At 48.9% G+C, this 12,394-nt stretch overlaps 1 protein-coding gene across 1 annotated transcript in view; it reads left to right on the top strand.

Moving 5' to 3' along the window:
- The first annotated feature begins 4,016 nt into the window (after positions 1 to 4,016).
- The window catches only part of Stk32b (serine/threonine kinase 32B), a 250,839-nt gene continuing 242,461 nt past the window's right edge, over positions 4,017 to 12,394 (top strand). Inside the window, exon 1 of the mRNA XM_028882359.2 lies at positions 4,017 to 4,462. Within this exon, the coding sequence (XP_028738192.1) occupies positions 4,411 to 4,462 (52 nt within the window). The 5' untranslated portion in view covers positions 4,017 to 4,410. The remainder of the gene's footprint in view (positions 4,463 to 12,394) is intronic.

Here is a 12,394-nt window from a genome sequence, read left to right as displayed (position 1 = left end):
ATACCTGGAGGTGCCAGATGCCAGAAGATGCCAGAGGTTGCCGGAATGGCACAGATCCTCCCACCGGTTACTTAGAGAGGACCAGCTAGGTGCACATCTTGGCTTTGGACTTCTGGTCTCCTAAAGAATAAAAGTAAATTCCTTCTCCTCTTCCTCTTTTTCCTCCTCTTCCTCCCTCCTCTTTCAAGACAGGGTTTCTCTGTGTAGCCCTGGGTGTCCTGGAACTTGTTCTGTAGACTAGGCTGGCCTCGAAGTAAGAGATCCATATGACTCTGCCTCCCGAGTGTTGGAATTTCCGTTTTTGTCAAGGCACCAAGTTTGTGAGGACATGTTAATGACTTTAATGGAATTAAGGACCAGCCATTTAAATCCAAGAGCCCCCCTTTCTTCACCTGAAAAAAAATGGGGACAACTGTACCACCTCTGCTTATGTCCCACAGTAACTATCGCAGTAAAGCATGACACACATCTTTTTATTCTTTCACACATTGCATCCTGACCACAGTTTCCCCTCCTTCCACTCTTTCCCATCCCATCCACCTCCCCTTTCCATTCATCCTCTGTTTCCTCTCAAAAAAGGGCAGGCCTCCTAGGAATATCAACAGAACACAGAATAACAAGTTACAATAAAACCAGGCACAAACCCTCATATCAAGCCTGGATGAGGCAACTCAGTAGGTGGAAAAGGGTCCCAAGAGCAGGCAAAAAAATCAGAGACACCCCCACTACGACTGTTAGGAGTCCCACAAGAACACCTAGCTACACAACCATAACATATATGCAGAGGGCCTAGTGTAGGCTCTGTGATTGTCACTTAAGTCTCTGTGAGTCCCCGTGAACCCTGCTTAGTTGATTCTGTGGGCCATGTTCTCAGTGGCACACATCTTATGAAATTAGGGGCAATGTTTGAAAGACTTTTCAAAGTGAAAGTATTGTTGTTTTCACTAACTGTTAACATAAGAAAAACAAGTAGAAGAGAAAATTTAAAAGTTTAATTTATTTATAACTCTCAAAATAGTCACTATTCCATTCTGGGTCACTGCCATCCTTTCAGCAAAGCTGGTGGACATGGTTGGTTTTGGAATTTGAGTCTTTGGTTTTGGTTTCTTTCTTTCTTTCTTTCTTTCTTTCTTTCTTTCTTTCTTTCTTTCTTTCTTTCTTTCTTTCTTTCTTTCTTTTCTCTCTCTCTCTCTCCCTCCCTCCCTTCTTCCTTCCTTTCCTTCCTTCCTTCCTTCCTTCCTTCCTTCCTTCCTTCCTTCCTTCCTTCCTTTCTTCCTTTGCCTTTGCTATCAGCTTACCCTTCTCATGCCACAGTCTCCTTCCATCTGGATAATGAGGGTACATGGCTGCCAGGGCCATCATGAGAGTTGAAGGGGACAGCTAGCTCATGAGAAGCAATGAGACCCAATGTCCAGCGTACTGTCTGTAAGTGAGGGGAGGAGTGTGAGAGCCCGTTTTCAGGTTCCTCATGGCTTTACCCAGCAGGCCCACATAGAGAGGATAATTAGGACCACGGGCCTGAGTGCAGGTGTCTGAGATGGTCTGCACTTGGCTGTGCTGGGGGAGGAGATCTTTTGCTCCACCCCTTGGTGTCTCTATAAATATCCTGGGGCAGAGACAGTCAGGGCTCCTTGGAATAGGTTCCAGGCCCTCTCGAGTCTGTCCTTTATTTTCTATGTGTTTATCTCCACAATCTAAATCCTTCTATATAATATTTCCTGCTGCTCAAACTCAAGAAAACTCTGGGGAACTGTGGGGGTGGTGGGTAAACACCCCATAGAGAAGGAGGAAGGGGTTTGTTGGGCTGAGCACCCTATCAAGATTTGGCACAGAGCTTGGGACACAGTGCCAGATAAAGTAGCCATTCTTATGACTGTTCTAGAAGGAACCGTTCTCCCTTGACTGTGGGAACGTCACAGGCAGCTCCTCTCACCATCTGCTGATTCTCTTTGCCCTTCCAGGTCCAGCTCAAGCCCCTTCTCTCCCGGAAGCCCTCAGCGATGCCAGGAGTGGTTTGATGTCTACCCTTGGCTTTCATAGCCCCAGCTTCACCTTCTATCATTATCAAAGCTCTCCCCCCATTGCCAGAGGTTCTAAACCTCATGAAATCCCACTCTGTCTTAGTCACCCGTGTTTCCAGTTCCTGACTCATCATAAGTATTTAGAAACTATTGCCTGAACAGCGCTGAGAGGAGAGGGAACAGATGTTCAAAGCCATTAGGGACTCTCTGCCTCTCTGGCCTTTGGGGGAGGGGCAGACCAGTGGCTCTGCTATCCCCAAGGCTCCTGAGATTCCTTCTAACACAGCAAAAATCACAGTCTTTGCTGACATGGCTATTACTTTCATATGCACACCAGTCAAATATTCTGTGATAATGCTTCAAAACAAATACCCTGTACCTCAGCTGCTTCTGAGAGCATACACCCCTCTTGCCTGAGCATGCAGCTCTGCTTCTGGGTATACATGGGGTTCAGGTCTGCACCCTGGTCCCTTCATCCTTGGAAGAGGCTGCCCAGGGACAGCTCTTCTTGTGTGAAAGGTGGAAATGAAAGGCCACAAGGGCCAACTCTTGAGGCCTCTTTCAGAACTGGCAGTCACTTCATGTCCACAGCAGGTCAGGGAGCAGAGAAGGGCCGTGAGGCATCAGCTGCCCACACAGCAACTCAGGGTCCAAGGCAACAGAACACACTTACGCCATGCTTACTACATTCCAGGGCTCAAAATCACCCCCTTGTTCCCCATCACGAGCCTTGGGAATGTAGATGTGCTATTAGACCCATTGCACAAATGGAGGAACTGAGGCCAGAAGAGGGTATGTGACCTATTCAAGTTCACTCCCTAGAATGGGGAAAAAAGACTCGGGACTGTCTGAATTTCTACCCCTGACCTTGAGGTGTCTCCTGTATCTTGCATTCAGCCCCGAGTCTGGTGTAGCCTGGCCACATCACTGAAGCTCATTGGCCCAAGGAAGAGCGGGTTGTGCATATCCATCATTAATTTCCAGCCAGATATTCTTGCTTTTTTAATACATATTATTGGACAACCTTATAGCAACCTGGGTATCACCCCATTCCACAGATGAGAATCCACGAACACCAGGTATGTAGCCTGTGAGGATGAGGTCAGTTGCACTAGAAGCAGTTAATCAGTCAGGTCACGGTGGAGCTGGCTCCAAGCTCATCTCTTTTGTCCTTAGTTTCTGAGAAATTAAGTTATATTAGCAAAAAAGGGGTTGGGGTGGAGGGCAGAGGGAGGGAAATCGGTTAGGAAGACCCAGAAAAGAGCCTTTGCCTTTGATCGAGTAGTTCGCACAGTGGCTCCCAGCGCCCAGCAGGTGGCAGGATGTGGCCAGAGATGCCCCGTCCCTGGGTAGCCTGGGCCAGTAGCCCGCGCTATGGGGGTAATGCCAGCCTCCCAGGGAGTTCGTGCCGCCTACTCTGGCCCCTGAAAGTCTACAAGTCCTTAGGGATCCTGGACTCTGGAGACATCTCCCCTCCCCCGCACACACACACCCCAGCACCACGCCGCCGCCCCCCTCCCCGCCCCCCAGCCGCTGTAAGAGTCCAGAGACCCAGACGAGAACCCCGCCCCTAAATCAGCCTCCAGGCTTCACAGTGTGAGGGAATCCTGAAGAACTGGACAGGCAATTTCCCCAAATGGACATTTTATTATATTTTATTTAGTAAATGACCCTCGTGGGGCTTCAGTTTCTCGATGTACAAGGTGAGGTTACATTAGACCTATCTCGCTGATCTGGGCTCTCCTTTCATTCACTAAACATCCCAGAAAACAAAGAAGAAGCCTGTGGCTGAGCCTAGCGGGTGACCGCAGTTTTTAGCCAACACGAACTGTCAAACGCTGCAGATGGGGTGTCCCAGGGACCCAGCTGCTCCAGGGAGGCCCCTTTCCTTCGGAGTCCCCGCCCACCCGACTGTGAAATGGGGGCGGTGGCTTCTAACTCTTGGCTGAGATCCCGGTCCACTCCCCCTCCTCCCGCTGCACGCCCTCCCTCCCTCCTTCTCTCTCCTCTTCCTCCCGTTCTTCCTCACCACCGTTGTGAACGGCGTTACACGGTGATCTGGGCTTAGGGAGTCCCCGGGTTTCCATCAGTGTATTGTGCGTCATAGAGAGAACCGGGTGAGGGCTCAAGGGGTGCCGTGATCGCGGCTCGTGGGCACCCTGGAGGAAAGGGTGGCTACACGGCCCCCATCCCTGAGCGGCAATCGGCCCCCTCTGCACACACGCTACAACCCTGTCTGGCTGCTCCCATCGCAGCTTGCTTCCTGCATCCCCGGGCTCTCATCCCGCGCCCGGCATCCCAAGAGCATCCTGCATCCCTTATCCCTGCGAGAATCCTGCATCTGACATCCCGGAGGCTGGGCATGTAGTAGCGGCGGTAGCGGCGGAATATGGGCGGGAACCACTCCCACAAGCCCCCAGTGTTTGACGAGAACGAAGAAGGTAAGACACCCACTCCCCAGCCCGCCACTCCCCACATCACCAGGGCATCCTTTTCCTTCTGGTATCCTTCGCTGGACAACTGCTAAGAGCGGTGCAAGGGTGGACACCTGGATCTCAGCACAACCGTGTCACCCCGCACTGGCTCTGCACCGGCCCAGAGCCAGGCATCGAGCTCCTACCTGGTCACTTCTTAGGCTTCAGTGCCCTTTAGAAGCTGAGATCATGCTGAGCCCAGGGTTGAGACAGAAGGCTGAGAAAAGACAAGGGAACTCAAGCTATCACTTGGGGCGGGGGGCGTCACAGAGAAGACCTTGCTTCACAGTGGAGTATGGGGTTGGGGGGCATTGCTCTGGTTCATCATCCTAGGATGCCAAGGTGGTCTTCAGAGCTTGACGTTGACAGAGGTGGCCTAGTGGGTGGAAGTGCAGTGTGTGTGTGTGTGTGTGTGTGTGTGTGTGTGTGTGTGTGTGTAGAGAGAGAGAGCGCCCTTGCCTCTGATTTGGTCTTGTGCACAGGTACATGGCTCTCTTCATTCACTCAGGACAGGACTGCATAAAGAAACTTTTTGTGGTTGAAGTCAGTGGCTCTGAGGAAGGAGTCTTGTTTGGGCTAGCTTCCTGGTGGGGAGTGTTATAGGCTGTCCGCCTTGTGTAAACTCCGGGTCTGGAGAGTCCTTGTGGCTAATGGTAATAGAACTTGGTACTCGGGTTTTGGCTGAACAGAAGTGTAAGTAGTTTTCTTAGCGTTTATTTTCGTTATTATGTGTCCCGGGACTCAGGCCCTCTGAATCCTTTCCCCCTGTATCTGTGAAGGTTCCTATTCAGATTGTTGGGAGCGCAATCATTAGTCACACGTGGAAAGTGTCTTACAAACAAACATTGGTTAATAACCTTCTGAGTAATACTACACACTGGCTTCTCTCTGCCTGTCTATCTCTACTGTGCCCAAATTAGAGTCCAGACATCCTGAGCCTTCTTTGGTGCTAACAGATCCCAATGGAACAGGTACTTTTCTTGTGGCTGCTTTGCAATTGGAGAGAGAGAGAGAGAGAGAGAGAGAGAGAGAGAGAGAGAGAGAGAGAGAGAGAGAGAGAGAGAGGAGTTCCAGTCATAGTCTGCACCTGGCAGAGCTAGCCCTGAGGCTGGGCACACTGAGCTCATCATCTCTTGAATAGGGTACAGGTTTGCCCACTCAGAACATGATTTCTAGAACCATCAAAGCTAGAAGTGGCGCCCTCAAAAGGGCGAGACCCCACCTAGGCAAAGCCATGGTGGTCCTTCCTTGCATGGGCCCAAGTCTGATGACTCTGAATAAACATCCTTGGTGACAGACAGTGAGGGTTCAGCCTAGCTAGGGGGGTGCCTGGCAAGCTTGATCTTCTTGGTCTTCAGACTGGAGTGGGCTGGTAGGAGCCGGGTGGTGTCAGGTCAGAGACAGTGGGAGCTCTGTATGCACCAGAGGGAGTTAGGACTGCTATGTAGTTTTGTAGTAGGAGTTCATAGGTATTGCCTGGGTCAAGGTCACACTGATCGTTTTCTGAACATCTCTCTGTCTTTTAAACAATCATTCAATAGGTTTAATTTTACCGTATACACCAGTTTTCAGGAACAGAGTTAAACAGAATCCTGATATTAGTTCTCTTCTTTGAAGCACACATCTACATGGAACAACGGCCTGTATTAACAATGACCCCTCTAAAATCTTACCCAGTTTCTTCTCTGCCACAGTGAAATTTAAATTCTTCTTAATCATTCCCCCCAAATGCTGTATATTAATACTTCACTTGTGGCAGATAATAGACTTCTAAAGAAGGTAATTCTTTGAATTAAATAAAAGGAGTTTCCTTATGCACTTCAAGTCAGCAAGGGGATACCCTGAGCCTATAACTACTTTTTATTTTTATAATTATTCTTATTGATGTTGCCACTTAATACTCCTACCTTCCAAAAATACCACATATGGTCATTAAAACCATCCCCCTGTGTGACACCTATGGATTTTAGTTTTTTGGGCAAGCACACCTTTCTCATACCCTTTCTTCACAGAGGGAATCTGTCAGCTCTGGGTCAATGATCTCATTCATGCTCCATTTGCTCTAAAATACTTACTCTAGTTAATGTTTTGGCTTTTCTGTCTTGGTTCCCCATCCAGGGTCTATGGAACCTGGGTGAGCCACCTGCTTTGGGGCAGGCTGAAGTACAAGGCTGGGGCTCTTGTGAGCACCTGTGACTTTACAGCCATCTCCACGTATTTCCTGCGCATGTGTGGAGTGCAGCCTGCCAGTCACGTATTTCATAGGCATTTATAGATCTTTCTCACACCTACCCCACGCTGGATGCCGGGAGTGGAAGTGTGGTAGAGGGACCCTAACCTTGGGAGAACACTCAGCTCTAGATTTGAGTTTTTCAGCAATGGCAGTAGTTTCCTGGGGAAAGACATTTCTGAGGGTGGGAACAGAATGTACAAGGGCAGTTGGTAAAGAGAAAGCATGGTTCATTGGAGATCTGGCAGGGCCTTTATTGTACCTGTGGAAGGTGAGGCAGTAAGGTACCATAAATGGCCCTGAATGCCAGGCCAGCCTCAAAGGGTTCAGGACCATGTGAGGTGTGTGGAGCTGATCTTCCAGGAATTCTGAAGTTGTCCAAGGGTTGTAGGTAGGGAATAATGTGGCTTGATGAGCAAGTATCCTCCTCCAGGGGGCTGAGGCGCTAACTCTTGAACAGGTCTGATTCTCAAGGACTTGAATGCTAAGCCACAGTAGGAAGTTTGCCATTGTGTAAATGTTCTCCAATCTCAGGGTGGGCACCGGCCGGGCTTACTGTGTTCAGATCACAGCTGACATGCTAACACCAGCAGTAAGAAGCCCGAAAGAGCACGCTCATGTCCTAGGAAGAATGGCTACACTAAGGAGTTGGCGACGTTTCTGTCTTAGCAGCATGTGAAATAATGCTGTGTTTACTGTGATGTCATCTGAGGTAAGGCGGAAGATTGTGTAATGCCCCCACCTGAGTCTCCTTGAGCAGCAAATGACCTACAACCAACAACAAGTGCTTTGCTGGAACCGACCGGCTAGGGCCACTTGGCGTCTTCCATATCTGTTGCAAACCCTGGTCCTGGCGTAGATTGCCAGCATGGCCTTCTTGCTGTCCTGCTGACTGAAGCTCTCACCTCTTCAGGGCCATCTGGATGCGGCATCTAGGACCATCCTGCTCTAAGAGTGCCAGGCTGCATCAGGTCTTTGTTCCGTTCACTCTTTCTCCCTCACTCTGGTCCTAGCGGCAGTCACATAAAGACTGGGATGAAAGCAAAGTCCTTGTCTGTACCCACTGGACCCGCCCTCTAGGCTCCCCCTCTCTATTACCCCAGCCCACTTTGGCCTTGGCCCATGTTTCCCTCCTCGACATCCTTCATATCTTCATGAGGGCTTCTTTGACTCCCCCCCCCCATAACGGCACTCTCAATCCTTCCTTGCTTAATTTTCTTTCTACTAATCATCGCCAGCTACCATACTATTTACATTATTATTTTCTTAATTATCATCTGTGTTAGCTTTCTGTCACCATGGTGAAATACCTGAGCTGAACAACTTAAAAGCACAAGTCTGTTTTAGCTCAGTTTCCATGCATTTGGATCCTCATTACATGGCTCTGTTGGTTTTGGCCTGTAGTGGGACAGCATTGTGTTCATGCAAAGATACGTGACCAGAGAAGTGACATCCAGGAGATAGGGACAGGACCAAGCTAGGGTCCCAGAATGCCTCCATTGGCATGTCACCAGTGACCTAATTTCTTTCTGCTTTTGAATCCAAGTCCATTTACTCATTGCTTGAGAAAGGCCAATGAACTGAGGACAGATTGTGGGGCAAGCAAATAGGTAAGCCAGCTGGATACTAGAAGGACACATCTTAGAGGACCTGGCAGCTGGTGGCGTTGCCACTTGTCCATGATGAAATAGCTGATAAGCACCTCAAGGGAGGAAGGACTTACTCTGGCTCACAGTTCGAGTGGCCACAGTCTGTCCTGGAGGGAAAGCATGGCTGCTGCTTCAGGAAGCTGCTGGTTACATTGCATCAGCAGTTAGGAAGCAGAGAGTGAACAGGAAGTGGGGTTTGTTTATATAAACCTCAGAGCCCACCGTGTCATGGCCCACTTCCTGTAGAAGGGAGGCTCCCCCCTTCCAAAAGGTTTCCACAACCTTTCCAAACAGTGATACTAAGTGCTAATGACCAAGTGCTCGAAAGCATGAGCCTGTGGGGGGACATTTCACGTTTAAGCCTCAGCACTGCTGATTATGCCAGTCTTGAAGGGGAGGGTGCCCTTTGGGGTAAGTCAACGCATACCACTAGTTTCAATGAACAGCGAGGTCTGGGATTTTTAAAGCAGAGAGTAGCAGCAGGTGTGGCTGCACGTTTACCAGTTCTTATCTCCAAAAAGGTCCACCTCCTCTTGGTGGCACAGGTTGGTGACCAAGGCTTTGACGTATGGACCTCTTGGAATAATGTGTATCCAAACCACGGTACTGTGGGTTTTCTATGTGATTGCAAGTGCAGTAAGAAGGAAATGGAAGGTTAGACTCCTGAAGAATTAGAGCTCTGTTGAGATAGAAACTTCATGAGAAGCTCAGTGTCCCAAGGCCTAAAAGAATACCTGAAGTAGAACTGAGATGCCCATGAACTCTGGCAAGTGAATGGAGTAGAACTGAGATGCCCATGAACTCTGGGCGAGTGAATGGAGTAGAACTGAGATGCCCATGAACTCTGGGCGAGTGAATGGAGTAGAACTGAGATGCCCATGAACTCTAGGAAAGTGAGTGAATGTGTGGATTTTTTCATCCACAGCTGGCTGCAGCTTCTCAAGTACTCTGGAACCTTCTTCATGCATCTTCTGCTCTCCTCTGTAGGCTTTATGCTAGGACAGGCTTTCTCCTCATGGAACCCACCAGCCTCAAGACTCCAAGTGGAGGAGAGAGCACCTTTCTCCTGGTCACTGCAGAGTCAGCTCTGGTTGGTCCCTGTTAAGACTTGGGCCATTCTGTAATCAGGGAGATCAGTGGCTCTAGCCAGCCAGCCTAGATTGTTCCGGCCTTGCTTGGACACTGGGTGGAGTCACCTCTACTTGAGGCCCTTGGACTCTTGTGCTCATGGGGAAAAAAGCCCAAGGAAAGCCAGGATATCAACAGAAGCAGGGCAAGTGGGTGCCACTGTGAACCCCAATAGTGTCCAAACAGCAAAGACACCAGTGACCATAGCTCAAACCACCCTCGCCAGCCCTGTTACCAAGAAAGGACACACTGGCTCAGGACACTGACTGATTTCATTCAATTGTTCAATCCTATCTTAGTCAACTTTCCGCGACCATAGCAAAGGATCTGAGGTCATTGGCTTATAAAAGAAAACATTTATTTGGCTCACAGATCTGCAGATTTCTGCCCGTGATCAGTCAGCTCCACTGTTTCAGACCTGTAGCCAAGCAGCGCACATGAAATGTGTGGCAGAGGAAAACCTATGAAGCAGAACCTAACACTAGAAGCCAAGGTAGAACTGACCCCAGGGAGAGCAGTACCCAGGAGCTGGAAGACCTCCTACCAGGCTCTGTCTCGTGGTAGTTTACGCACTATGCTTGAGCCTCTGGGGAGCATTCAGCATCCAATGAGCAGCACAGGCCCACTTTCTAAACAAGACTGGGACCTCTTTGAAGAGTGGTAATTTCTTCTTCTTCTTCTTCTTCTTCTTCTTCTTCTTCTTCTTCTTCTTCTTCTTCTTCTTCCTCCTCCTCCTCCTCCTCCTCCTCCTCCTCCTCCTCCTCCTCCTCCTTCTTCTTTTTGCCACTAAACCTGCCAGGCCCGGGACAAGGTAACTGAAAAACATAGGGCAGTCATGTGTGAATGAAGGCCGAAGGCAGTCACTTATTGGGAGGTAATTTTTTGTGTCCCTCTGGGTTCTGAAGCTACTGAGGAGTGGACACAGACATCCCAGTTACATTGTAAGTAAAGTTTGGGGGAACTTTAGAGTAGAATGGTCTTCCTGCTTCTGTTCCCCGGTTTCTGCCTTGGGACAAATGGGCAGAGAACTGAGTGTGCAGAATGAATGGTAATGCTGTAAGCAGCCTGGCAGCTCCCAGCCACAGTGTACAGGGAGCCTGTGAGACAGCCCCCTACCCCCCAAAACTGAGGCGTGCACACCAGGCAGTCTGGGGTATTAAAACATCACTTGCACGCAGTGATTCTAGATGTCAATTTTCCTTTTGTTGAAAGAGGTACAGCGTGTCCTCCCCCGACCACCCCTATCACTGGGTAAGACACCATTCCTGCTTTAGGGAACGTCGAAGAGAGGAAAGTTGGCCCTTCCCTAAGGAAGTGAATTATGTGGGGAGGGAGGTAGGCTTGATCCCCAGTTTTGAGGAAAGGGTTTAGGAAAAGGATTGGTGTGAGAGGTGGAGGAATGGACACCAGCAAGCTCCAAGCCTGCCATGTTCCTGAGGGAGCCGGAAAGAACGAGATGCTGTACACTCCATGGGTGTCTAAAATTGAGGCTTTGAGCCCTTGAAGGCAGAAATGGAGAAACTGGTCCTCAAAGGGATCTGGGGGGCCCACCACCCTAAAGTGCACCCGAGCTATGAAGGTAGTGAGGAAAAGTTCAGGACACCAGAGGAGAATGAGCTGCTTAAAGTACCCATGAAGGGAAACTGGGGTGATTCTCAGCCGAAGTCATTCCCAGCCAAGAGAAATACGACACCATTGATCTCTCATCAACCCTGGAATCTTTCTCCTCTGAGCACTTGGCTTTTTGATCTTCCTGAATGTCCTTACTCATTGGAGATTTTGCTCTCTGGCTCATCTTACAGAGACACCCCGGCAGTTCAGTCACTAAAGCAAATGGCCCACCTCCCCAATGTGGGCTATTATCACCTTTTCTTTTAAAAAGGACGTTATTTTATTATTTGGTTTCTAAGTATGTATACACGTGTGTGTCTGTGGGTGGGCACATGCACAGGAGTGCCTGCATCAATGGTGGCCAGAAGAGAGTATTAGATCCCCGAGGAGCTGGAGTTAACAGCTGCCTTGTGAGCTGCCCGATATAGGTCTGGTATTCTGGAAGAGCCTCAAGCACTCTTAACCACCGAGCCATCCCTCAAGCACCCCTTTCCTTTTGTGCATGGGAAAACTTAAAAGTTCCATGCCTCCTTGAGGTTGTGAGGCCACGTGAATGACTTTGGTCAAAATGAGCAACACCAAAGTGAATCTGTTCTTGGGTAAAATATTGACCAACTGGTGGGTGCCATTTCATATCTGCACCTTCAGACAAGCAGAATTATCATCCGAAAGGCAGAATTTTACTTCTGCCTGGCTCAAAGAGTGTGAGAAGAGCACAGACCAGAAGCCACAGCTAGCCCGGAATGGGACACAGAGACTTTTGCTGTTTTAAGCCCCTGAGGTTTGGGGTGCTTGTTGTAGCAGTAAAACTCAGCCCACAACACCTGCTGCTCTGACCAAAAAGTCAGCTGCCCTTCAAGCATTTGAGTTTTTACAGTTAAATATCATGTGGGTGATGGTGTTAGCCTCCATATACTTGGTCACACTGGGAGAATCCTACCCTGATTTGGTAACAAGTTTTATTTTTATAAGTGCGGATTGAATTGTCACAAATGCTTTTCCTGTGCCTACAGAAATAGTATATAGATTTTTCTCTGGTCAAATGCAATATTAAACCAACCAATTTTTAAGTGTTAAATCAACTTTTCAATATTGGAATAAACCCCATGTTTTAGATACAGTTTCTATTGCTGTGATAAAACATCAAAACAAAACAAAACAAGAAACTCCCAAAACCCCAAAAAACTGCTTGAGGAGGAAAGAGTGTGTTTCAGCTTACAATTCCCAGGTCACACTCCATCACTGAGAGAAGTCAGGGCAGGAACTCAAGGCATGAATCTG

The sequence above is a fragment of the Peromyscus leucopus genome, chromosome 10, assembly GCF_004664715.2.
Source record: "Peromyscus leucopus breed LL Stock chromosome 10, UCI_PerLeu_2.1, whole genome shotgun sequence".
NCBI classification, from domain to species: domain Eukaryota; kingdom Metazoa; phylum Chordata; class Mammalia; order Rodentia; family Cricetidae; genus Peromyscus; species Peromyscus leucopus.
This window is presented reverse-complemented; position numbering and strand designations above follow the sequence as displayed.